Source organism: Podarcis cretensis (assembly GCF_951804945.1).
Source record: "Podarcis cretensis genome assembly, chromosome: Z".
NCBI classification, from domain to species: domain Eukaryota; kingdom Metazoa; phylum Chordata; class Lepidosauria; order Squamata; family Lacertidae; genus Podarcis; species Podarcis cretensis.
Window position 1 is genome coordinate 8,006,244 of NC_137184.1, and position 25,612 is coordinate 8,031,855.

Here is a 25,612-nt window from a genome sequence, read left to right on the forward strand (position 1 = left end):
GCATGACAAGTGTACAGCATGACTATTACAGCAAATATCACAGGGTGGTCTGGAAAACCTATAAAGTCCACTTCAGCCCACACTTTCAACTCTGTGTGTGGGAAGTGTTTATGATATACCGGTAGCTCATGGATAAGAGCTCATGCTTCCAAGAACAGTCATGGGTTCACTGACCCCCTGATATTTCTGCTTGAAGAATCTCAAGAATCAGGGTCTTTGCAAGTGAAAAAAACCAAAACGCAACGGAATGCCCCATGGGAAATATATTGCCCTTTATTGTCAAAAGGGGCCCAGGAAAGTGAAATAATGCTGAAACCAGGGAGGCTACTCTTAAGGGCAAAGTAGGACGTAGCCCTGCCAAGGTTCTGAACCCAAAAAACCTTCCCAGGCTATGGTGCAGTCTTCTTTCTGTTGCGCACAATAACATCACTGCATTTCCAATGACTGAGAGACTTCTGTATTCAGTGGTACCTCGGGTTAATTCATTCCAGACGTCCGTTCTTAACCTGAAACTGTTCTTAACCTGAGGTACCACTTTAGCTAATGGGGCCTCCCGCTGCCGCCGCGCCGCCACGGCACAATTTCTGTTCTCATCCTGAAGCAAAGTTCCTAACCTGGGTTAGTGGAGTCTGTAAGCTGAAGCATCTGTAACCTGAGGTACCACTGTATCTTCTCTGCTTAGCCAGTCATAAAAATCACCAGCAGTAGATTTCACCCCTATTTCCAAGGAGAGGAAACCGTTAGGTGACTGTTGCGGGTAGGTGGGGATCCCAAGCAACTATCTCACACAGAAAGAGCAAAGGAGGGAGGGTAAAAATATTATTGTCCCTTTATCCTGCTTTTGCCTCTCTCAAAAGCTATGCCGCTATGTGTGTGGGGGGGGGGGATCTCTCACCGGCCACCCTAAGCCAGCCTGCAGCAGTTTGCTCTTTTGCATCTGCACGCATCATTCATTTCCTGCCTGGCTTGATGCAACAACAGGAAAGACAAGATCCTTCTTCGCAACGGAATGTCTTCCACTATTGTTACCCAACAGGAGCCATGGAAAGCAAAATATTGCAAAATCGCACAAGAGATTTGTGATCATCTCTTATTGACATGGCTTGTTGGATGTCTGCACAGGAGGTTGGAGAAATTTTGCCAGTAATGTGCTAGGCAGGCTATTGATCTCATTTCATTTCACAGTAGCTCCTTAAAGGAGATGACAAAAATGCACCCAGAAAATTACTGCTGGACACTTGTTGCATATGGAGAACAATGGTGGTGGCTACTTTTATATTTGTACCCCACCTCTTTGCCTGGCAAATACTCAAGGAGGCTTACTGATAAAAAATAAAAACAGCTAAAATCACAGAAAAACTAATCATTAAAATTACATTTTATAAAATAAATTATAATTAAAACTATATGGTCTAAACCACAGAGCCTAGGGCTTGCTGATCAGAAGGTCAGCAGTTCGAATCCCCACAATGGGGTGAGCTCCGATTGCTCGGTCCCAGCTCCTGCCAACCTAGCAGTTCAAAAGCATGTCAAAGTGCAAGTAGATAAATAGGTACCGCTCCAGCGGGAGGGTAAACGGCATTCGCCAGAAGCGGCTTAGTCATGCTGGCCACATGACCCAGAAGCTGTCTGCGGACAAACGCTGGCTCCCTCGGCCTATAGAGCAAGATAAGCGCGCAACTCCAGAGTCGTCCGCAACTGGACCTAATGGTCAGGGGTCCCTTTACCTTCACAATAAAAAATAGCTAGAATGAAAAACAGCACAGCACCAGCCCTTTAATTAAAAGCAGACAGCTCCCCAAAGCCTATTGCAACAAGACTTTACCTGTCAGCAGAAACACCACAAGGAGGGACCCAGCCTGGCTTCTCTGGAGAGGGAGTTTCTGAGTCTGGCAGCAGCTACCGAGAAGGTCTTCTCCTGCATCCCCACCAAGTATGCCTGTCAGGATGGTGGGACCAAGAGAAAGATCTCCCTTGAAGCTCTTGAAACCTGGGCAGGTTCTTATGAGGGAATGTGGTATTTCAGATAGCTTGGACCTAATCCATATAGGTCATATAACCAGCCCGGGACAGCAATCTGACAGCTCTTTGAGCCAGTTGAAGTTTCTGAGCACTTTTCAAAGGCAATCCTATGTACAGCATGTTACAGCAATGCAAATAGTGCATAACTAAGGTGTGTGTCACTGTGGCCAATTCAGACAACCACGTGAAATGTTTCCCCCAGTCTGCAAATTCTAGGTCTCCATTCTGGTTAATACTGTGCATAATTGCAAAGGGCCACTTTATCCACCACTGGTCACCTCAGCTTGAACCAAGAGGATCTCTTTGCCAGCACTGTAGTCTCGATGAATTGGCACAGGCACGGGGTGTGGTTGAGTGATACATGTCGTCTTGCTGCAACCTCTGTGAGCTGACCACTGACCAGAAGTCTGATGTAACAGCCACTGAAGATTGCCAATAGCTGATGGGCCATCACCTAAAATCAGTCAAGCATCAACATTTATTGATGATGTAAGAACATAGGAAGCAGCTGTTATACCAAGTCAGACCAGTGGTCCATCTAGCCCAGTGATGCCTACACCAATCTGTAGCTCAAATAGCACTTCATGTGCTGTCCCTGAAAGTTTGTGCTAGAAGTGGAGAACATTTTCTGACCACCAAGCCAAATCCTTATATCCCCAACCCAGAGGCCATCTACCTGTCAGTCATCTGACATTAATATGGTACCAGGTTATACTGAACTCTCAAGCCCTGACTATGGGGACTCAGTGTGGAATTGTATGAAAGCTCTTTTGCAACCAGAACTTTGTTGCTCTTTGAACAGCACAGGGCTCTTTGCAAAAGGGCTTTCAAACAGCCCAACACTGAGCTTTGACTGCACATGGCTGTTTCCAGTAGGTGAAGAGGCATGAACAGCCCAGTGGTGCAGGATTGAATTCCTACTCATCTGCTGGTGAGTGGAGATTAAACCCTGCTGCTTCGGCTATGTGTGCCAGTTCCCAGTAGAGTAACTGATGCATGCAGCCAATTCAGAATCAAACCCCTCCCACCATTGGAATAGCATCAATGGAGATAAAGGTAAAGGTAAATGTACCCCTGCCTGTATGGGCCAGTCGTGTCCGACTCTGGGGTTGCGTGCTCATCTCGCTTAAGAGGCCGGAAGCCAGCGCTGTCCGAAGACACTTCTGGGTCACGTGGCCAGCGTGACGAAGCTGCTCTGGCGAGCCAGCACCAGCACAGTGCACGGAAACACCATTACCTCCCCACTATAAAGTGGTACCTATTTATCTACTTGCACTTGGGGGTGCTTTCGAACTGCTAGGTGGGCAGGAGCTGGGACCGAAAGACGGGAGCTCACCCGCCGCGGGGATTTGAACCGCCGGCCATGCGATTGGCAAGTCCTAGGCACTGAGGTTTTACCCACAGTGCCACCTGCGTCCCACTATCAATGGGCATAGTTTCTGAAATAATGGCCTCACAGGCCAAGATTGGCCTATCCCCAACCCTGGCTTATGTCATAATAAACCACCTCTCCCCAAAATTTCAGACTGGAGACTTTCCCAGTGCTGGGGGTTGAACCTGAGACCTTCCATGCACAAAGCAGGTGCCCTACCACTCAGCTGTGTGCCTTTCCCTTCTCCAAACCCAGATATTCTGAGCAATTTGCTTCTATATTGCACAACTAGCCTTCAACAGCTTTTTAATCCCATTTCATTTAACATTATTGCCAACTTAAACATTTCCATCATTTCCATCATTAATTCTTATTAGGTTTACATCCACCTTTCCAAACCTTCATGTGCATTACCCTTGCTAGTGTTAATATATACATTAACCTAGTTGTTACTGTTGTTATTACCTGTCCTTCACTGTGAGGTCCAAGGGTGGGTTACAACTTTGAAACACAAAGTCTAAAACAACTTAAAATAACCAAAAGGTGTGTCCTAAAAGTTTCTTGAAAAGTTCCTGACTTAAAAAATATATATATTTAAAAATTCCTTTAAGAATTCAAATATTCCTTGAATGTCCCTTGCTTATCCACATCATTTAAAAGGCATAATAATATATCATTGGCACTACATTTTATTTTAAACATTTCTTAAACCTTTATAAGTGAGCAGTAGTGCCTGGTGCCCCCTTGGGACTGGTAGGACAAAAGGTATAGAATACGAAAGTAGGGTGGTGCTGGAGCCAATGACTGATAGAGGCACTAGTTCTAGTTTTGCCTCCTCCCCTGCTGAGGTCTAGAAGGTCAACCTTGAGACTAAGGAGGAGAAAGAAACTAACAGCCAGTGCCACCTTCTGGACAGTTTATAAGTAAGAAATCAGGCAGGTATGGGCTGGCTGAGTACAGAGGCTGGTGAAGATCCATCTCAGTTCTCCCCCAACACCAAACCTTTTTACGGACTCCTTCAATGAATTCTTACCTCAGGGGCTCCATCTGGGACTAGCTGGAGGAACTCTCGGTATGCCAAGGCACTTTGGTTGCTGTCCTTTTTCTCGGGCAGCAGTTCAGAATCTTCTGAAGAAATTCCCAGGCCTTTTTCCTGACTTGGAACGATGGGAGTCTCTATTACAATGCAGAGTTCTTTCAGGTTGTGCTTCAGAGCAGACTGAAAAGGAGCCGGGAGGAGCAGATTTGCAGGACAGCGATATTATTCTGCATCACCCAGAAAAGCACATTCTGCAGCAATCAGCTAACAGCAACAATGATCAGCTGAATCCCTTTGGGTCCCTTCCAACTCTACAGTTCTATGGTTTTATCTTACATTCTCACAATGGAATTTCCCCTTCCTCTCCTGTCTCCTCTCTCCATGTGAGTCCTGACACACAAAATTGCAGGTGGCACTGAGGGCATGCAGAGACAGGAGAGGGAACAGAAGTTCTGTTGTATGAGCAGAAACCATTCTGCTTTCGCTAGGAATTTGTTGGATACAATTCAGTAGCAACATAAGCTACATTCGTACCATCCATAAAGCACTATGCTACCACTTTCAACAGTTGAGGCTTCCAATAAAGGATTATTGGAGCTCTAATTTGTTAAGGGTGTTTCACAAAGCTACAATATTCAGGAGTTACCTGTGAGGTGGGATTGATTGTTAAACCATTCTGAGAATTGTAGCTCTGGAAGGGATAAATTAACAACTCTCAGTACCCTTAGCAAACTACAGCTCCCATAAGTCTTTAGGGAAGCTATGACTGCTTAAGGTGGTATCACAGTGCTTTAAATGGATGGCGTGAATATGGCCATAATCACACAAATGAATATGAGTGTTGTTAAGGATGACAGCATGGGTTCTGAGGGTTGTCTCTAAGTTCCACTCAGAGTAGACACATAAAAATTAAGAGAACTAAGTCATGTCTAACAATTTCAATGGGTCCATAGGCACCAACTCTATGGGGCTGAGGACAGCTCAGCCCTCACCCCAAAGTATGTGGGGACGTGGCAGCCTCCCCCTAACTTGAGGAGCTGGGCCTTGTTGGGCCTCTCTGCAGCTGCAGAGGACATCAGGCCTCCTCCTGATGTGTGTGACATCACATGTGACGTCACACACATGCAACAAGCCCCCCCCCCCAAAAAAAAAAAAAATGTTGGGCAGAACTCGGCACCTATGAATGGGTCTACCCTGTGCAGGACTAACATTGGATACAACCTTGAATCTTTGTTGAAGTGCCACTAGTGGTTCCAAGTGAGTAATGAATTTGGGGGGGTTGAATGGGAGGAGGATGGTGATCTAGGTGACTGGGTAGGATGTTAACTTGGGAAAATAAACTGCTGTGAGATTACTTTATAAAGAAATGACTTGGGGATCATCATTGGGGGCAGCTGAACTGATCTTGAGCACAATCTGTCAGGAAATTATTTGGACATAAATGAATTGAAGAAAAAGCAATATGGGGTGACCCAGAGCAGGATGCAAATTAATGGAAGAATATCCCTATGGTAGGGACGCGGGTGGCGCTGTGGGTAAAACCTCAGCGCCTAGGACTTGCCGATCGCATGGTCGGTGGTTCGAATCCCCACGGCGGGGTGCGCTCCCGTTGCTCGGTCCCAGCGCCTGCCAACCTAGCAGTTCGAAAGCACCCCCCGGGTGCAAGTAGATAAATAGGGACCGCTTACTAGCGGGAAGGTAAACGGCGTTTCCGTGTGTGGCTCTGGCTCGCCAGAGCAGCTTCGTCACGCTGGCCACGTGACCCGGAAGTGCCTGCGGACAGCGCTGGCTCCCGGCCTATAGAGTGAGATGAGCGCACAACCCTAGAGTCTGTCAAGACTGGCCCGTACGGGCAGGGGTACCTTTACCTTTACTTATCCCTATGGTGATTTGGTGCCAGGACTGTTTTGGCTACACAGGGAACCAGAACTTAGAAAATGGAGATGGATATTGTGTGTGTGTGTGTAGGGGTGTGTGTGTGTGTGTGTGTGTGTGTGTGTGTGTGTGTGCTGGTGGTTCCTGGTGTCTACCAGGCAGAGGCACCATGTTGCCCCCAACATTGGGTGGGTTGGCGCATGTTGCACATGCCCCCTATGCTGTGCAGGCCAGACCGTTGCAGCCTAGAGGAAGGCTGCATCGGCCTGCGTGGTGTCAAGAGATGCCAGGCAGGAGCAGCCTACTGCAATCTGTGCTGGTCCTTGCTTGCATCAAAAGATGCTGCGCAGGCTAGTGCAACCTCTCGCCAGGCCGCACCTGTCCCCACAGCATCTCCCGACACTATGCAGGCTAGTGCAGCCTTCTGCTAGGTCACGCTGGTCCCCACAGTCTCAGGAGATGCTGAGCAGGCTGGTGCAACCTCACACCAGGCTGCCCTGGTCCCTGCAGTGTCTCCTGGCACTGCGCAGGCTGGTGCAGCCTTCCATTGATGCTGTGCTTTGCTCGGCTAGACCTCCTCCACCCGCTCAATATTTGGGGGCTGTGTCCCCTGTTAAGGAATATTGAGGGGGCTGATGACATCTCTGTCTCCTGGAGTTGGCATGCCTGCTACCGTGAGAAAGCAAGGAGCCTAGCAGTAATATGTGTCAGTCAATTGTACCCTCCTGCTCTCAGCCATGAAGAGGGGAAGGAGATGCAACATCTTCTTCTCCCACCCCCTTGTGCCTTTATGTTTACTTGGGTTTCAGCCTTGTTCCCTGAACTGATTCAGGTCCAGATCCAGGCTAAGTGATCTCCACATCTGCCTGGACTGGGTCCCCAAATCCTGGGGGGTAGAGACTGAGGAGTTGGAAACAGTCTTACTAAACAAGACTCTTCAGTGTGATCCAGCAGTGATGTTATTTCAAAAACTCTGCAAAAATACAGTGGTGCCTCGCAAGACGAAATTAATCTGTTCCGTGAGGCTCTTCGTATAGCGGTTTTTTCGTCTTGCGAAGCAAGCCCATTGACAACTTAGCGGATTAGCGCTATTAGCAGCTTTTAGCGGCTTATCAGCTTAGCGGATAAGCAGATAAGCGGCTTAGCGGCTTAGAAAAAGGGGGGGAAGGGGGAAAAAGTTGGAAAAACTCGCAAGACATTTCGTCTTGCGAAGCAAGCCCATAGGGAAATTCGTTTTGTGAAGCGCCTCCAAAACGGAAAACCCTTTCGTCTAGTTAGTTTTCCGTCTTGCGAGGCATTCATCTTGCGGGGCACCACTGTACTGAATTTCTTTTTTGAAAAACTAACTAGCTAACTAACTTTAGAATGACATCTTTAATGAAAATGATAGACACCTGTCCCAAATGGAATAGTTAAATGACTAAAAAGACTCCATTGACTGAATTCTGTATATTTAATTTGTTATAACCCACAAGCTAGTTTTAAGAGCAATGAGTCAGTGTCTTACTTTGGTGGTGGTGGCTGTTTAAAGCATGATAACATCCATCAGCTGGATTCTGGTAATTCTGAAGAATATTTCTGTGCCTGATATAATTGCAGGCAATTCTCTGTATGGCTGACTTGAGAAAGAGGATGATGGCTGTTTGCTTATTTACACCCATTTGGAAGATGGAGCTCAAATTAATTAATTTGTTTTGTTTGTTTTCAGCAATGTTTTGTTTGTTGTCAACAATGCCACTAACAGTTTCGGCAGCATGGCTTCCTTGGAAACCTTCTGCCTTAAAACAAAACAAAAACCCTCCAATCATCACTCACCTTCTCATTCCTCTTCATTTCTGCCAGAGAGTCTGCTAAGAATTGAAGGCATGGCCCCACGTCAAAATGAACAAACCAGAGCTGATGGGGGAAGTCAAGGAAAACAGCCCTATATCTGATGATCCCACCAGCCATGCACAAATTATGGTAAATGATGAAATTCTTTGCAACTCTCTATATTGCTTACTGGAGAAAAGGATTGATGTTGCCTACTTATTCACACCCATTTGTAAGAAGGAACTCAGATTGTTTTAATTGTTTTACTCTTATGTAGTAATCTGTAGCAATACCACCACCTATGGACAAATTATGGTACTGGATATATCATGGCAAGTAAAGAATGTATGATGTTAAGCTATAGCTGGAGAGAAGCCTCAGGCCCCAGGCTGATTGTGACTCTCCAGGCCTCTCTATCTTTCCTTTTGAACTTTTTCCAGGCCACACCTCATTGGCCTTGCTTTGCACCATGAGAGCTGTATCCAATGTTCTCTGTCTACTAGCACGAGAGCTCCTGTGCCAGCAGTTGGGTGAGATTGTAATGCTGTGCAACAGAGGGATCCAACATGACAGTTAAAGGTAAAGGTACCCCTGCCCGTACGGGCAAGTCTTGACAGACTCTGGGGTTGTGCGCCCATCTCACTTAAGAGGCCAGGGGCCAGCGCTGTCCGGAGACACTTCCGGGTCACGTGGCCAGCGTGACATCGCTGCTCTGGCGAGCCAGAGCCGCACACGGAAACGCCGTTTACCTTCCCGCTGGTAAGCGGTCCCTATTTATCTACTTGCACCCGGAGGTGCTTTCGAACTGCTAGGTTGGCAGGCGCTGGGACCGAGCAGCGGGAACGCACCCCGCCGCAGGGATTCGAACCGCCGACCTTTCGATCGGCAAGCCCTAGGCGCTGAGGCTTTAACCCACAGCGCCACCTGCGTCCCAACATGACAGTTAGAATAGTGGAAAAACAATGTGCAATAAATTGTGCCATCTATTGGGCAATCTACTGGATGCGGGTGGCGCTGTGGGTTAAACCACAGAGCCTAGGGCTTGCCGATCAGAAGGTCAGCGGTTTGAATCCCCACGACGGGGTGAGCTCCCGTTGCTCGGTCCCAGCTCCTGCCCACCTAGTAGTTTGAAAGCACATCAAAGTGCAAGTAGATAAATAGGTAACACTCTGGCGGGAAGGTAAAAGGCATTTCCGTGCGCTACTCCGATTCACCAGAAGCGGCTTAGTCATGCTGGCCACATGATCCGGAAGCTGTACGCTGGCTCCCTTGGCCAGTAAAGTGAGTTGAGCGCTGCAATCCCAGACTCGTCCACGAGTGGACCTAACAGTCAGGGGTCCCTTTACCTTTACCTTTATTGGGCAGCACAGGTACATTCTCTTGCACAACAATGTTCAGCTGGTGCAAAACATTTTGCCAGTGGAACAAATGTACTGCTATGTGTCTTTAACTCCCTCTGGAATTCTCCAATAACGATTTCCCACCCAGCCTCTCCCGGCCTTTCTGCAAAAGGCTACTTCATCTTGGTGACCGGACACAAACCAGTTAATTTTGAAACATTCTGTCTGTTGTGGACCTTGGTTTCTCACAGCCACCCATTTGTGGTGGGGGTCTTGTGATGTGCAGGATCATTCGCACCTCCTTCCCCCTTCATAGCCAAAGTAGACTTTTCAGTGGGAAACCACACTCCACTCTGGTTTGCTGCATTCCTTCCCACTCAGTACAAGCTTTTCTGTACCAGGAAACTCCGAATCAATGAGTGTGGTGTTGAATTCAGCCTGAGCTTCATGCCGTCATCAGGCACATGCAATGGGGAACTTCTTCCTCTGCCTTTCTGAGAAATGCAAGAGTTGTTCATGGGAATCGGTGGGGCTCCTGCCATTGTTTGAGCCAAGAAGTTTGCTGCTGATAGCAAGATGTTGAAGAACCCCACAAGACCTCCTTCCTTTGGCCTGCAGGATCCAGTTCTGTCAGGCAGAAGCTGCCACAGGGGTCTGGCCACCGTCCTGTTAAAACCACTCTCTTACTTAATTTCTAGGGGTGTTTTGGTTTCTCTTTCATAATTGAGTGTTGCATTTTTAATTTTTTTTTTTAAAAAAATGGCTCTCAGCCCAGCCTGGCCTTTTGGCCGCCTGTGATTCAGATCGCTGATTCCTCTGGCCCATAAATGGGTTGTCACTGTTTGGATAGGCCCTTTTCTTTGATGTGAAGCTTCTGTGTTCAGCCACAGTTTTGTTTTCACCCCACCCCATATTTACAGCCAACTCTCATGTCTTCTTTCGAGTTGCTAGAACCCTTTCTCCACCTGACTTCAGGAGCTTGCAGAGAGTGAGATGACTGCATAACCAAACGTTTTCTCTTGCATTTTATGGGAGGGTTGGGTTCCTCTCTTCCAGCTGATTCTGTTGCCTTTGTGGCTTGAACCCAATTCTTGGGGTGTCAACTTACGAGTGCTCATATCCAGGCTGGAGGAATAAATGACTGTGTGTTTAAACCCAATTTTGTTGGGGTGGTCCTGCTAATTCTAGACTCTCCAGAGCTGCAGAAGTACATAGCAAACTTTTATTTTATTTTATTTTAAGATGGAACACTGTTTTCCTTGGGATGGGGCCAAAGAGGACTTTTAATCTTCTCCAACCCTTCAAGATAACCATGATTACAGCCAGTCTTCCTTTATGATATGATTTGTTTTAGCACTGAACTGAGCAACACTGGTGTTATTTAAATTCCCATTGTTGCTTTCGCCCAAGGATCTTTTGGGGTTATCTTAAAACCAAGATCCACTCCTTTCCTGTGTGTGACATCTTCTAACAATCTGCTTTTCACTGGGCAACTTCCGGGGAACATCTTTAAAGGGTCTGCAAAAATATTTTCAAATGCAGAGCAAAAATGGCCACTTGGTAGCCAATTTGATTCACTAGTTTTTTCTTCCTTATTCTAGTTTTCCAGGCTCTCTCACAAAGACCACAAGCATCCATAAACACTTTCCTGCTGCAGTCGCTAGGGCATGTGTATTCTTTATCCTGTATCTCTCCCCCAACCCTCCATTTGGGGATGGTGTTTTTTCATTGGCTCTTGATCATGATTCCCCCCCCCCCTTCTCCCTTTCCCATGCCATCTGAACAGTATTGACCCGTAGCGGAAAGAAAAGTTTGTTAGCTGATTCATCTTTTCTTTTTTAAATGTTTAACGGCATGTAATCCTTTTGCTTTAATTTTTTTTTTTAAACAAAAAAGCCTTCAATAAACATGGACCTGATTATTAGACTCAAAAACAAACAAAGACACCAAAAAGACTTAGCACTACATTGGATACAACCCCAAGTGTTCACCTGGCTGGAATGCATATTTGAACTCCAATAATGCCTTTGACTTGCCTGGATTGAGGTTAAAGCGAAGCGGGTGAGCAGGTGCAGAAACTAGCCTACTTTGCAAAGGCAAACATTTACATTTGTTGTTCTACCTATGGCTGCCCCTGGTCTCCCCCACCACTAGCATGTGGTCCCCAGAAGGCTGCCCAGAAGAGAACGAGGTCCTTCGTCAGCAAAAGGTCCCCACCTTTATTTTATTATATCATTATATTCAGAGGTAAATATAGGGTGAGTTCTTAAGTGACAAAACTGAAACTTCAGTTCTCCCTGACATACAGAGATTTGGCATTCTTTCAATCTGAAAAAGGATACCTGTGGAACACTACATTGCTTCTCTGGCATATTTGTGAACCCCACCAGGAATTTGTTTTTCATGAAAGCTTCGTTGGCAGCGGCTAGTCTCATGTCTGTACTTACATTCAGCTGTTAAATGAGAAGGAGAAGGAAGGGCATTAAAGGTCTCAACCACGGGATGCCCAGTGGAGGCAAGAGGGAAGCCATACCACAGTCTCGTGGGCATAGGCAGTTTAACAAGCTGGTTTAACAGTCATTCCCCACAATTTTCAAAGGGGAACCTAGAAACCTGCCTTCTGCTGCATCAAGCCATTGGTCCATCTAGTACAGAATTGTATACATTGACTGGCATCAGCTCTTCAGGATTTTAGGCAGGGGACATTCCCATCCCTACCTGGAGATACTGGAGTGAAACCTGGGACCTTCTGAATGCAGCCAGGTGCTCTGCCACTGAATTGTGGCTCCTTATAGGAAGCTGTGGGACGCGGGTGGCGCTGTGGGTAAAACCTCAACGCCTAGGACTTGCCAATCGTATGGTTGGCAGTTCAAATCCCCGCGGCGGGGTGAGCTCCCATCGTTCGGTCCCAGCTTCTGCCCACCTAGCAGTTCGAAAGCACTCCTAAGGGCAAGTAGATAAATAGGTACCGCTTTATAGCGGGAAAGTAAACTGCGTTTCCGTGTGCTGCGCTGGTGCAGGCTCGCCAGAGCAGCTTTGTCACGCTGGCCACGTGACCCGGAAGTGTCTCCAGACAGCGCTGGCCCCCGGCCTCTTAAGTGAGATGGGCGCGCAACCCCAGAGTCGGGCACGACTGGCCCGTACAGGCAGGGGTACCTTTACCTTTACCTTTTATAAGAAGCTGTCTTCTCCTGAGTCAATGGTCCATCTAGATTTGTATCATCTACACTGCGTGGCACTGGCTCACCTAAGTTTCCTTCCAGCCCTGCCCAAGAATTGGACCTGGGACCTTCTGCATACAATGCAGATGTTGTACCACTGAGTTAGAGCTCTCCCACTTAAAAGGTAGGAACAGGTGGACCAATGGTTCAGACACAGTTATAAGACAGCCTTATAACTGCATCTGGCCATCAGTCCATCTGGTTCAGTATTGTTCATGTTGACTGGCAGGGCTCTCCCAAGATTTCAGGCAGGGAGTATTCCCAGCTGCACCTGGCGATGCTGGGGTGCTTCTTCATGAAAAACTTGGTTCTCTGTTGCTGAGCTATAACTCTTCAGGGTGGGAAGATTTGAGCTGAGTTGAGCTGACAGTGGTAACAATTCCAGCTAGGACTGTGATGAGGTGGGTGCAACAAATGGGGTTGTAATGCGCAGGCACCCTCTAAAGCAATTGCTTTGCAAGATGTGAGCCAACCTCCTCTTGCTTTTCAGGCTTTGCTTTTGGCATTTATTTCAGTGAATGAAAGTTGAACTGAATAGGCTCCATTGGGTTCTGTTTTAATTTGTGATTATCTGAACATGAATCCCTAATACCTGCTGGTCATCATGGAAATCATAACTGCAGACATGTCTCAACTCATCTTACCTTCCTTTGATGTTGATGAATTGTGAGTCTGACGATCAAAGCAGCCACTAGGGCAACTGCAGTGGCCAAAATACTGATTTCCCAGGGTTGTGCTACAGAATATATCTGCAGGGTGGAAAAAAGATTGATCCAGAGGGTCACGTAGAAAACCTGAAAGGAGGAACACAATATTTATCTAATAAAATAGAGGTGAGCAACTTTTTACAAACCAAGGGCGTCATTAGCTTCTGGTCAGACTTCTGGGAGCCAAGTGCCAGAAGTGGGGTGGGGGTGGGGGAGAGAGGCTAAAGAGGGCAGAACAACGAATGCAAATTTTATCTTTGTACAGTTGTCTGATTGCTATACCCACTCACACACCCCTTCTCCAGCCATGCAAACAAAAAGCATAATTGGAGTTACTGGGCACATTCCTGAGGAGAATTCTGAGGGCCAAGAAGAGAGGTCTAGAGGGCCACATTTGAACAATGGGCCTCTGGTTCCCCACACCTGCAATATATATATAGTCATTTTAGACCCTAGCAAACCCACATGCCCCAACTCGCACTGAAGCAATTTGGTGCTTACCGCAGCAATTGAGATCGCAAACGCTCTGGAGTTGTAGAAAAGGTGCTTTCTCACCTCTGGCTCTAGCACTGCACACTGAATCAATTTTTCCCACTGGTCAGCTGTCACCTGCATAAGCAACAGCGGCATGGTCATTTGATGTATGCCCAAATGCAATGGACACAATCCCATAACAGCATGAAGTGAGCATAAATTCACTGCCATGCTTTGAACTGTGGCCAAGAAGAACAATTGGAACTAAGAAATGTGTGAAGGGCTGCTCATCCCACAAAGTGGATCAAGCCTATCCCTTCTGCCGATTTTTTCCCCTTTCCTCTACCATTCTGCCTCCTCTTCCTCCTCACCAAAGGCCAGCCCACCCGTGAGGCAAAGTGCAGCAACCCACCTTAGATGCAGATCCTCAGGGGTGACAGATTCAGCCTCCAAGGAATTCCTTGGCCGCTGCTACAGTGGCAGCGGTGGCTGTGGTACACTCCTTGGAAGCCAGATCTGCTGCTTCCTCAGCAGCCTCCTGCCTCACAGTGCTACCTCCACATCAGCTTCTCTGCAAATAGGAAGCATTGCTGGTCTCCCCGCTCCTCTAGTGAGGAAATGGTAGGGGTTGCCCCCTGGGTTATGCACTTGCCTGGTTTGATTCAGGGCACACACCCAAACAACAGCCTTTGAGTCTCACTTCAGCTGTCTGGTAAGGTTGATTTGACTCACTGCCTTGTTCCCATTGTAGATCTTTATCCCTCCCTTGATCTTAATGGGAAACTCCACTGCCCCCTTCTTCTCTGGTGTGTGTGGGAGGGAGAGAGGTACTTTGGGGTTCACCTCAGATGCCAGACTGTCTTGGGCCTACCCTGTCCCCATTTTCCTCCTCATGTCGTTCTTCTTCCTCCTGTTCTTTATGACCATGACACCATGACACCTCCCACTCCCTCACAAAACTAATGTGAACAAAGGAAGAAGAAGAAGAAGAAGAAGAAGAAGAAGAAGAAGAAGAAGAAGAAGAAGAAGAAATGCCTTAAACTAAGTTGGATAAACTTGGCTTCCATTTGAATCTTGGAAACAACAGGGCTAGTTAGGTAATAATAATGATAATAATAAATTTTATTTATACCCTGCTGTCCCCAGCCAAGGCCGGGCTCAGGGCAGCTAACACCAAATATATAATACATTAAAAACACAAAATCAAACGATTGATTAAAACACAGCTCAAAATGACAGTAAAATCAATATAAAATGAAGTGGCAACCCACGAATCACAGCCATGAGGGTCGGAATATTAAATGTTCGCCAGGCCTGGTCGAGGCCAGTCTAACCTCCTTGAGCCCTAGGACCTCCAAAGTATTATTATTTGTGGACCGTAAGGTCCTCTGCTGGGCATGCCAGGAGAGGTGGTCCCGTAGGTACGAGGGTCCTAGGTAAGTCAAAAGTCCTACTAAGCATACGAGCTTAAGAGCATAAGAAGAGACTTTGTGGATCAAGCCAATGGCCCACCTTATCCTGCATCCTTTTTTCACAGGGGCCAACCAGATGTCTGTGGGAAACCTGCAAGCAGGATTTGAGCACAAGGGCACTCACCCTGCCTGTGTTTTCCAGCAACTGGTATTCAGAAGCTTTGCTGCCTCCAACTGCCCCATTAATTTCAATAGGAAATAAGTTTAGCTGACAGCTTGGAGTCAAAATAACAATTGCAATAATGGAGGAGGGGAAGGAGGAGGGGGAGAAGAAGAAGACGACGACTCTTGGATAGCAGCAAAAAGTACTAAAAGTACTAATTACTCCTTGCGATCTGGTTCATCCTGATTTTTTTCCTTGCACAATCAAATTATATTGCATCTGGTGGCGTTTATCTCTGCATGATTCAACAAGATATATGCAACCCTCACCTGAATTCCCATGGTCTTCAATCTCTCTACCCAAAGATTCATATCAAAAAACGTAGAAAAACAGGACTCGTGAGCTGTGAGAACCATAAGCATTTGCCCATTGTGAAGATCTAGAAGGCAACAGTAAAGAAGACTGAGTATAAGCATTGTGGAGTGGCTATCACTTCATAGCAGTGCATGTGCTTTGTGTGGAAATGGTCCCAGAAAGTATGTGGTATTCTCCAAATGTTCTGCACTACATCTCCCCTGATCTCTGATCATTGGCTATGTACCATTCTGGACATCTTCTGGCCTCCTCTAAGTAGAACCATCTCTCAAGTATTTAATGCATGAGTCCTTCCCAGAAATACAACCAGAGATCCTTTAGAAATTAGGAATATAGGATTCTGAGGATACATATTTGTCCATGTAAGTACAGTGGTACCTCGGGTTAAGTACTTAATTCCTTCCGGAGGTCCGTTCTTAACCTGAAACTGTTCTTAACCTGAAGCACCACTTTAGCTAATGGGGCCTCCTGCTGCCGCTGCACTGCCGCTGCATGATTTCTGTTCTTTTCCTGAAGCAAAGTTCTTAACCTGAGGTCATATTTCTGGGTTAGCAGAGTCTGAAACCTGAAGCGTATGTAACCTGAAGCATATGTAACCTGAGGTACCACTGTAGTAGATTGCTCTGGCCTGGGAGATTTGGAGTTTAATCTCTGATTAGCCATGAATAGGGATGAGCAACTCTTGTCAGTTTGTTTCACATTTTTCCTGTCTAAAGCTCAGTTTTCCAATTTCCACATCAGTTTGCAAATAATAATAATAATAATTCTCATGAAAGTTCATTTGCATTTTTGTACATACTTCTCCTAGTATACAAATCGTTTCCCCCGATAAATGCATGCTTGCATGCTATTTTCACCACCCCTGGCCAGAGCCCCCTTGACATGATTTTATATTTCCTTGCAGACACAGATAAGTATGTGACCTGGCGGGTAGCACTTTTTGCAACTGCTGCTAGGAAAATTAGAGCAAATTATATAGCCAAGGTAGCCATTAACTGTAAAGGTGATGAATTTATTTGATCCTATCTATCTATATCTTTGTCACCACACTCTGAGTATAAATTGCACACTGTAATAATTGATATTGTTTTTAACATTAGTGACCATGTGATGATTTTAGCTTATGAATTTTATTGTTTAATGTTTTTATTTGTACATTGGGGTATTTTCATAGCTTTGTTTAGAGTATGCAATGTTTTAATAATGTAAATGTTTTAAGTCCTTTTTTTATCAATTCAGTATATTTTCTTTTAATTGTCAAATAATTCTGTGTACATTGCGGCAGCCTTTGGCTATGTGCAATAAAACTGACTGAGGCTATTTTCACTAATATATGCACTTCTATGCACAGGGTACGATTTTTCTTTGTCTGCATTACTCAGTTTGAGATCTGTGTTGTGAAATTCCATAAAGTGCAAATTTTGGGGGCTGGCTGTGTTTGAGTTAACTTATCATTTTGGAAACTGTGGTTTACATATGTGTGACTTTAAGTGTGAACTGAATCGAATTTCTCTCCCATCCCTACTGGAAATGCTAAGGATGGAAATTGTTCTGTGTGGAAAGCAGGGACCTCGTCGCTGAGCTTTCAGCCCTTCCAAAGAAAAGATTCAGCTTCATAGATTCTTTGACTGGACAGCTAATGGGACAGCTTCCCAGAAGTTGTTCAACTTCCACCCCCATCATCCTTGATCATTAGCCATGCTGGCTTAGGCTGAAGGGAACTGTGGTCCCAACAGAATCAGGAATGAGCCAGAGGGCATTCTGTATTCATCACATGCAGCAATCAGTTCTGCTGCAATTGGTTTTCTTCCAAAAACTATGTTATTTTTCTCTCTCTTCTGCTGTAGTGAAGTTGTATAACTCAAGTAAGTTAAGCAATTAATTATGTAGATTATAGAATATATTCTTAGTATATTATTCCAAGCCATTCATTTCAATGCAAAGGAAACATGATACATGCAGGTGCTGTAGTTACACCCTGTGCCATAGCCCCCGCACTGTATAGTGTGGGGATTCATTTAATGGCCTCCAATATCCCACCCATCTCTATGGTTCTTTGATTCTATGGCAGTCTTTCCCAACGTGGGACCTTCCAGATGTTTTGGACTACAACTCCCATCAGCCCAACCCAGCATGGTTAGGAATGATAGATGCAGTCCAAAAAATCTAGAGCGTCTCAGGTTTAGGAAGGCTATTTCTCAGGCAGAAGTATTGTCTCAACCATAATGCACACACTCCATTTATAGCTGGAGGTACCAGGGACAATTATCTGTATGCAATTATCTGCACACTGCTGTACCATGGAGTTATCATCATCCTTGAAGGAAAAGAGACGGTAAAGGTTGTACAACAATTTCTGGAGCAGAGAAGGGGGAACAGCCTACTGATCCTCCAAAAGACATCACTGAAGTATCATATTGAACTGATTGTGCAATGGCTGCCATAAATTTTACCACATTATTCTTTTGTTTTAAATTAGGGTTACCAGACGTCCCCAGACCCTTTCCTAAAATAAAGCATGAAATCCCCCCCCCCCAAAAAAAGTGTCCCTGGATTCCTTGAAAAAAATCTGGTAACTATATTTTAAATTGCATTTGTTTAAATGTGAAACCTGGTGAAGCCCAGTCCATTAAAGACACTACAGTGTATTAAAATATACCTAAATATCAACACAAGGCAATTCATGGATGGAAACTCTTTCTCTCGATTAGTTTCTATGGGCTCCTCCAGACAAGCTATTCATTGAGTATTCATTTTGATTTGCTTGCAATGACATACCTTGTAATCTCAAATTCCTGTGGTGCCCTGTGCATTGCCAAAATTCACTGGCCTTCCATTCTACATCATAGTTGCAGCATCCCCTATGGCATTTCCATGCTCTGCTCCCAGTGCAACTAAACCAGTTGCACTCTCCTAAATCTGCCTTTGTTGCTTGCTCAAAGCTTGCACAGAGGATAAATTATATCCAACTCATTCTGTTTGGTTTGTGGTTATACAACAATGAGCATTCACCCTTCATTCATCCTAATTTGCTTGTGCAGTGTTTAAGCGTCTTCCAATTATTCATTCATTTATTTCATTCTTTTCTCCTTCACTTACCTAACCGCAAAATATCTGTTTCTTTTCCTAAAGTGGATTTGCTACATTGGGAAAACAAACCCCTAAATCAGCTGCAATTGCACATATCTAAATTTCCTTGTTTGAGTTTTAATCCCTCCTGCAAAACACTGACAGTCTGAATGTGACCCATGTTTAGTTCAGTGTGTGTTGACTATTCTACACCTCATTTTTGGCAATCAACAGTGCATTCATCTACATTACCTTCCTTCCAGTAGTCTGAATGTTCCTCCCCTTGGGTCTGACAGTAAGACACGGAGAATGGTAATTCGTCTTCCTTAGACATGTCCACTTGCTTTTTCCAACAAGCCATATTGCAGAGCAGTGTCACTCAAGAATTTCAGAATCAGATGGAAAATCTAGCTTTCTGCATCCACATCTTCCACCTGGAAGTTGCTCTGTCCTAGGAAACACCAAGCTAATCATGTGATATCTGATCTGACAGGTGGTCAAGGGTTGCAGGTGGAGGCCAAGCAAGCTCAAGATGGGACCTGAGATGGAAACCTGCTTGTCTGAGCTCTCAGTAGAAGATCTGTTGCAGAGTTCTGCCCCTGTTACTTCACATCCTCCTCCTTTCATGAAGCTTCATTGAGTCACTATCTGAAGCAATGTTATATATTCATCAACAGTGGGTGGAATGAGACTTGGCAAGAGGCCCATGCATGTATGCAACACAGGTCCTGCATTTGCCAACCATGGGAAAATGCAAGTTATGTCAGAATCCAGTTACAGGGCCCTCTTTTTCTGCTGCACTTTCAGAAACTCAGCCTGTCAATGTTTTGTCTTCTCTGCTGTTTTCTCTTTGTTGATTTTCCCCCCTCTCAATTCATGCACCTAAACACACATACACAAACATGTACAAGTCATTAAGGTACCGTGAGTGGGGAGGAGAGGCTGAAACAAAATGTTGCAATATAGAGAGCTGCTGTCAGCAGTGGTTGGTGCCCATTGAGATTGGTAGGGAGGAAGGCTGAGAAGCCAGCACTAGGTGGAGCCTGAGCCAATGACAGACAGATTTGATCTCATCCTAGATCATTGATCTCATCATTCTAGATTTGATCTCATCCTATTCTTTTCACAGCTCTATAATGGCAGCACTGAGAATAAGGAGGAGCAGGCTAAGCTAACTGTCCATCAGCTGGACTGTTTGTAAATAGGAAGGAAGGCAGGTGGCACCTGACTAAGGACAGAATGAGGCTGATGGGAACAGCACCCATTTCTCCTTTTAGACCAGACTCCACTGGCTGCTGTTCAGGGTTTTGCTTGGTTTTCCCTGGAGTTAAAACATAGGCTCTACCACTGGAGACTAGTCCATGGGAGTGAATGGGACTTTCCCCTACCAACTATGGTCTGTTCCCAATCAGACAGCTGCCATCTGTTTGCCTGCCTGCCTTCATCCTTACTACTAGCCAGGGGGTGGCCTTAGCTATCAGCTCCCTCCTCATTATTCTCAGTGTTACTCTTGCAGAACTAAGGATGGGGACAAAATCAGAATTAGCCAGCTCAGCCTGTCATTGGCTCTGGAGCCACTTACTGTTTGATGTTCTTTTGCAATCCATAGTCTGCACTCTTTCACTTGTGAGGCTTGTTATGCATTGCAAACCAGAAACACAAGACCCCACTTGTACAAAAAATGAAGAAAGAATATGGGCTGCATACCCTTGGTTCTCACGGTCCTTTGGTTCCATGGATTCATCCCCAGTGCTCTCTACCCTATAAAGAGCATTATTCAGAATAGCAGTGTGCACAAGCCACTAAGGAAGATAATATCACAATGACATTCAAAGCAGCAAGCTTTTGTTCGTTCAAAATCCAGTTAAAACTATCCAGTTTAATTAACTCAACCAAACTGATGAACCTCATCCAGTCTAACCAGCTTTTCCATGCCTGGTAGTCATTTACACCTCCAGTGTACACGCACGCACGCACGCGCACACACACACCCTCCTTGGCCCTAGGGAATCCCACCTCCTACCTCCACTTTCGGAACCACTGCTCTATACTATTAAATTCATTTTCGCTTGTCTTTTCTATGTGGCTTGTACCTAGCCTGCTATGATTGCATCAGTGGCATGTTGCACAATACACCCAACAGAAACAGAAACAAGAAAAACTTGTGAATTTTTGATCACCTCTCCTGTAACCATCCACCCAACCATTACTCAACCACTTGCTGGGAATTATGAATGAGAAGTTGGACTAGCTTTCCATCCTCAGAAGGCCCTTAGGGTAGGAAGTGCACTCCCTTCTCCTTCATCACTAAAATAATCTAGGTCTCCTGTGCATGAGTCAGCATCTTCATGAGCTGCAGTAAAAAACAAAGAAAACCACCTATGGAAAATGTGTGTGTGTGTGAGAGAGAGAGAGAGTGAGAGAGTGAGTGAGTGAGTGAGTGAGAGAGAGAGAGAGAGCTTACATTGCTGCCTCCTTCTACTGCTGTGCAGAACTCCGTCATAAACATCTGGTCCTCTTCCAACCAGGAAGGAGCGTCAAAGATCAAAATGCTGTAAGTTTTCCATAGAATTGCAGGATTGTTTAGATTGGGAGGAAGCAGGTAAAAAATATGGAAAGTCTTGCTGAATGCCGACCAAAATATTTTTCTCAGCTCAGACCAGCAAGCAAGCTTAGTGACTGCAAAGGAATGCAGTCATGTGTTCCTCAAATCCTGTGGTTTGGCTTCCAAAGGGGCCCTCTTGATAGTTCCACCACCCTCGGACATTAAGGGGGGTGGCAGCCTGGGAAAAGGCATTCTTTGTGGCAGCCCCTAAACTGTGGTATTCCTTCCCCCATACAGGTGCATCTGGAGCTTTCATTATGTAGTTCTTGCTTCTTTATCTTTCTTTATTTTGACACTTGGGTAGAGATTGGGGAATGGTTCAGTTCAGGTCAGATTTAAAGGCAATTCTACCTAATTCATATTTCTCCGAACAACACAAACTGGAACACAAGAAAAGCCCTGTAGGATCAGGCCAAAGGCCCACCTAGTCCAGCATCCTCTTCTCACACTGGCTCCTCCCCACTCACCCACACTTTGTAGCCTAAAGTGGTATAGAAGATACAGATTACGGCTCTCAATCTCTCTTGGTTGGAAGGGCAGGGTTCCTCTGAGTGGGTCCTTAAATGGCAAGGAGAGCTGCTATCTTGTAATTAATTGTGGCAATTAATCTGTAATTAATCTATGTCAACAAGATGCCTCTGACCATTTCAGTTTTTCCTTTACAACCTGCTTGGAAGCAACCATTGTAAACCTACAAGCATGTGGCAAAGTTCTGCAGCACTTGTTTATCTGCCTGTGTCAAAGCTTTTCGCTGTTCTGTAATGTGCCCTTTGTGCCCTTCTACAGATTTTTTTTATTATTGTCTGAAGGCTGAACATAGAAGAAAAATCCATGGCTTCCTTAACAGGAGACACATCTCAGCTTCAAGAGACTTGGCCTGCAAATCCTCACCTTTTTTCTACTGGATCTTTTTCAGGGCCTCCTGTCGCCTCTTGCTGGGCACTCTTAAATCCTTTGTGAACGGCTGCATATGAAATCAGTAGTGTTATTTTTAGCTCCCTCTCCTCTGGCTCCCAGTGCTTTAACAGTACACAAATCATAGTGGGAGGCCCTTTTCAGCCTGAGAGCCACATTCCCTTCTGGGCAAACCAACTGGGGTCCACATGTCAGTGGTGGATAGGGCCAGAGGGAAAAATGGATGGAACAATGAATGTAAATTTTATCTTTGTGCCTTACTGTAGTTTATACACACATTCGCACATAACTTTATATCCTCCCTCCAGATAAGCAAGAGGCAATACTGAGTCAGATGGACCAATTGTCTGACTTGCTATACGGCAGCTAAGTGAAATCTCACACAGCTCCAGCCAGCTTTGCAATGTCTCTCCATTCCTTTGAAAGCCTCATTTGGCTTGTTTTTCATTAATCACAGCTTGTCACCAACACACTCTGGTTGGTCTTAGGGGTGCCACCTTGGGGGTGGGTGCTGAGCTCTTTGAGCCCCTGAATAGTATTTCAGGGAGGGGAGGCTGAACGTTGAGATGTGGCTTCTGTGGCCAGCTTCTTCTCCTCCTGCTGCAGCGGAAAGAGGCCCTGGCTCTTCCCGATGTCACACTGAGCACTGTGCACATGACATTGCGCACGGCACATGTAATGCTCGGGACACTCAGCACACAGGACATCACACACACTATGTTCTGCACGACACCAGAAGAAGCCAGGGCCTCTTTCAGCAGCAGGAAAAGCCAGTGCTCGGGCTGCTCAGCGCTCATCACTTGGGATGCTCAACGTGCACCGCTGAGGGTGCTCCGCATGCGAGTGACTCCGCACACACAAGCAACACAAGTGCCATGTGTCGCACACGCAACACCAGCTGCCCCAATCTGCTTCATAAGTTGGAGTGTATGGTTGGTCTTCACCATGACCAGTTTGAAAGTAACCATATTCAAACCATGGATTGTGAAGCTGGCTTGTTTCAACGGGAAATAGTTAAGATTAACCAGAGTTTATTGCTTGAATGCAGTGTTTGGGGTTAGGAGAGGTGTAGTACCTCTGGTGAAGGCCGCCATGCTCCTTCTGGGGTTGTTTGCTCACCTTTTGTCCCCAACCCTGCACTCATCTCTCACCTATAGTGGCCACACCTCAGGAAACAGCTTTGACTGAGCAGCTAAAGCAGGTGAGGGTAGCCAAGGGTTCTCAAACCCTTGGTGAGTTAGGGACTGCAAAGACAAGCTCTGGTGGATTTAGTGGATGAGACAAATAATGGGTCTACAGGGGTCAGCAAACTTTTTCAGCGGGGGGGGGGGGGCTGGTCCACTGTACCTCAGACCTTGTGGGGGGCTGGACTATATTTTGGAAAAATAAATAAATGAAAAAATTCCTATTCCCCACAAATAACCCAGAGATGCATTTTAAATAAAAGGACACATTCTATTAATGTAAAAACATGCTGATTCCTGGACTGTCCGTGGGCCGGACTGAGAAGGTGATAGGACCGGATCTGGCCCCCGGGCCTTAGTTTGCCTACCCATGGTCTAGGTGGTAGTTTCTGCATATGCTGTAGAGGGAAGTGAGCGGCAGATGGGACTTATCAACCTGGGAAGGTAGCCCGTACAGTGGTAGCTTGGGTTAAGGATTTAATTCGTTCTGGAGGTCTGTTCTTAACCTGAAACTATTCTTAACCTGAGGTACCTCTTTAGCCAATGGGGCCTCCCACTTCCGCTGCGTCGTTATCATGCAGTTTCTGTTCTCATCCTGAAGCAAAGTTCTTAACCCGAGCTACTATTTCTGGGTTAGCAGAGTCTGGAACCTGAAGCGTCTGTAACCCGAGTTACCACTGTATAGAAATAAAACTCTGATCCTAAACCTCCAATGCCTTGCAGGTATATTCATTCAGGAGAAAACTTATGGGAGTAAACTGTGAGAAAAATATATACCCATTGCCTTGTGGGGCATATTTAGGAGAAGAAAAGACTAAGGAATAAATCCTACACAAATCCAGAGTGGAGACCCTAAGATAGTTGGGTGGTGCCATGAACGCCTCCTTCTGGCAACTCCTGCAGCCAATCTGGTTCCAAAAGTATTGCTCTGCTTTCCTCTGGACCACATCAGCGACACCAAGAGGGGGTCTTGTCGTCTGGGCAGCCCAAGCCCTCCAAACTCACTGCCCAGGCTTGGGCTTCAGAAGGTTCACTTTGGTGCTGCTAATGCAGCAAAAACAACACAAAAGGCAACAGTTATAAATTACTGGTCTCTGCAGCCACAGCAGGTGCTGCAATTCCCCAGTGGTTTGACTTCACCCCGAGGCACACTTGAGACAGACAGATGCCAACATTTGTTTGAACATGGCTCATGGGTCACTATGTCTTTTCATCAAGCTACTGGAACAGGCCACAAGTATTTCAGTATTTCTGCTTTAATGTTTTACTAGATTCTTATTGTATTTTGATGCGATATACTGATTTTTTGCTTGAGATTTTTTGCTTGTAACTTGTGTGAACCACTTAAGAGATTATATTATAATAAGCAGTACAGAAGTTATTAAAATGAAACAGTGATCAAGGTTATAAGTATTTTAAAAATCCAAAGTGATTATTAACAAATTACTTTGAGCCACCACCCACAAAAGACAGCAGCTAATGACTCCATACTCCCATCAATGGCTTTGAACACACCACCCAATTAGCAATCTCAACTTCATATATAGATGAACAAATATAGGCCCATGAAAGATTTGGAGCCATAATAGAAAGCTGACTCCAGCAACAGAATAGGGCTAGGAGAGAGAGAGAGAGAGAGAGAGAGAGAGAGAGAGAGAGAGAGAGATATGAATGGGACATTCCATGCACAGTTCTGGTCAACTGCTTTGTCAAACTTCACAGCAGCAGCAGAAGCCCTTTTTCCCCAGCTGCCACCCCTACTATGTATTTTGCTTACACAATCCACAGATGGGGCAAAGGTCACCCTTTTAGATGCCATTAAAAGGGGATTAGACAATTTTCTGGAAAATAATCGCTACTGGTGATGGCTGTATACCAGGTGCTCGGAACACACATCAGGCCTAGCCACAGAGCCAAGGATGCTGGTTGTAGTTCAGCAGCAACTCAATGAGGATGAAGCAGAATGCTTCTGAATATTAGTCACTAGGTAACAACAGTGACAGCCCCCTCCAGGACGTTTGCTTGCT

The 25,612-nt window shown here is 45.7% G+C and overlaps 1 protein-coding gene and 1 long non-coding RNA gene across 4 annotated transcripts; one reads left to right on the forward strand and one right to left on the reverse strand.

The window, feature by feature from the left end:
- Positions 1 to 1,565: 1,565 nt before the first annotated feature.
- On the reverse strand, positions 1,566 to 19,737 carry TMEM268 (transmembrane protein 268). 2 transcript variants are annotated; one of them, XM_079962218.1, is made up of 9 exons: positions 19,438 to 19,735; positions 19,134 to 19,332; positions 15,767 to 15,876; positions 13,890 to 13,997; positions 13,326 to 13,475; positions 11,803 to 11,913; positions 8,124 to 8,204; positions 4,428 to 4,613; positions 1,567 to 2,476 (listed from the first exon to the last, which is right to left on the reverse strand). In XM_079962218.1, the coding sequence occupies exons 2-9, from the start codon at positions 19,240 to 19,242 to the stop codon at positions 2,297 to 2,299; spliced, it is 1,035 nt and encodes a 344-aa protein (XP_079818344.1). In that variant the 5' UTR covers positions 19,243 to 19,332; positions 19,438 to 19,735; the 3' UTR covers positions 1,567 to 2,296. The 2 variants fall into 2 exon arrangements, with proteins under 2 accessions (XP_079818345.1, XP_079818344.1); XM_079962219.1 differs by having other exon boundaries at positions 1,566 to 2,476; positions 13,944 to 13,997; positions 19,134 to 19,737.
- LOC307207964 lies at positions 5,537 to 19,112 on the forward strand. Of its 2 annotated transcripts, none has more exons than XR_013834899.1 (3): positions 5,537 to 5,690; positions 8,151 to 8,270; positions 15,400 to 15,579. It is a non-coding gene; the product is annotated as an uncharacterized lncRNA (long non-coding RNA). The 2 variants fall into 2 exon arrangements; XR_013834900.1 differs by lacking the exon at positions 15,400 to 15,579 and adding an exon at positions 18,945 to 19,112 and having other exon boundaries at positions 5,541 to 5,690.
- Positions 19,738 to 25,612: the final 5,875 nt, after the last annotated feature.

Excerpts from the sequence above, each read along its gene's own strand:
- TMEM268 (XM_079962218.1), bottom strand. The coding sequence starts at position 19,242 with ATGGCTTGTTGGAAAAAGCAAGTGGACATGTCTAAGGAAGACGAATTA. Across the intron at positions 13,998-15,766 it reads TGAAGACCATGGGAATTCAG|GTGACAGCTGACCAGTGGGA; the intron begins GTGAGGGTTGCA and ends TTGCTTATGCAG. Across the intron at positions 8,205-11,802 it reads AGCAATGTAGTGTTCCACAG|CTCTGGTTTGTTCATTTTGA; the intron begins GTATCCTTTTTC and ends TTCCCCCATCAG.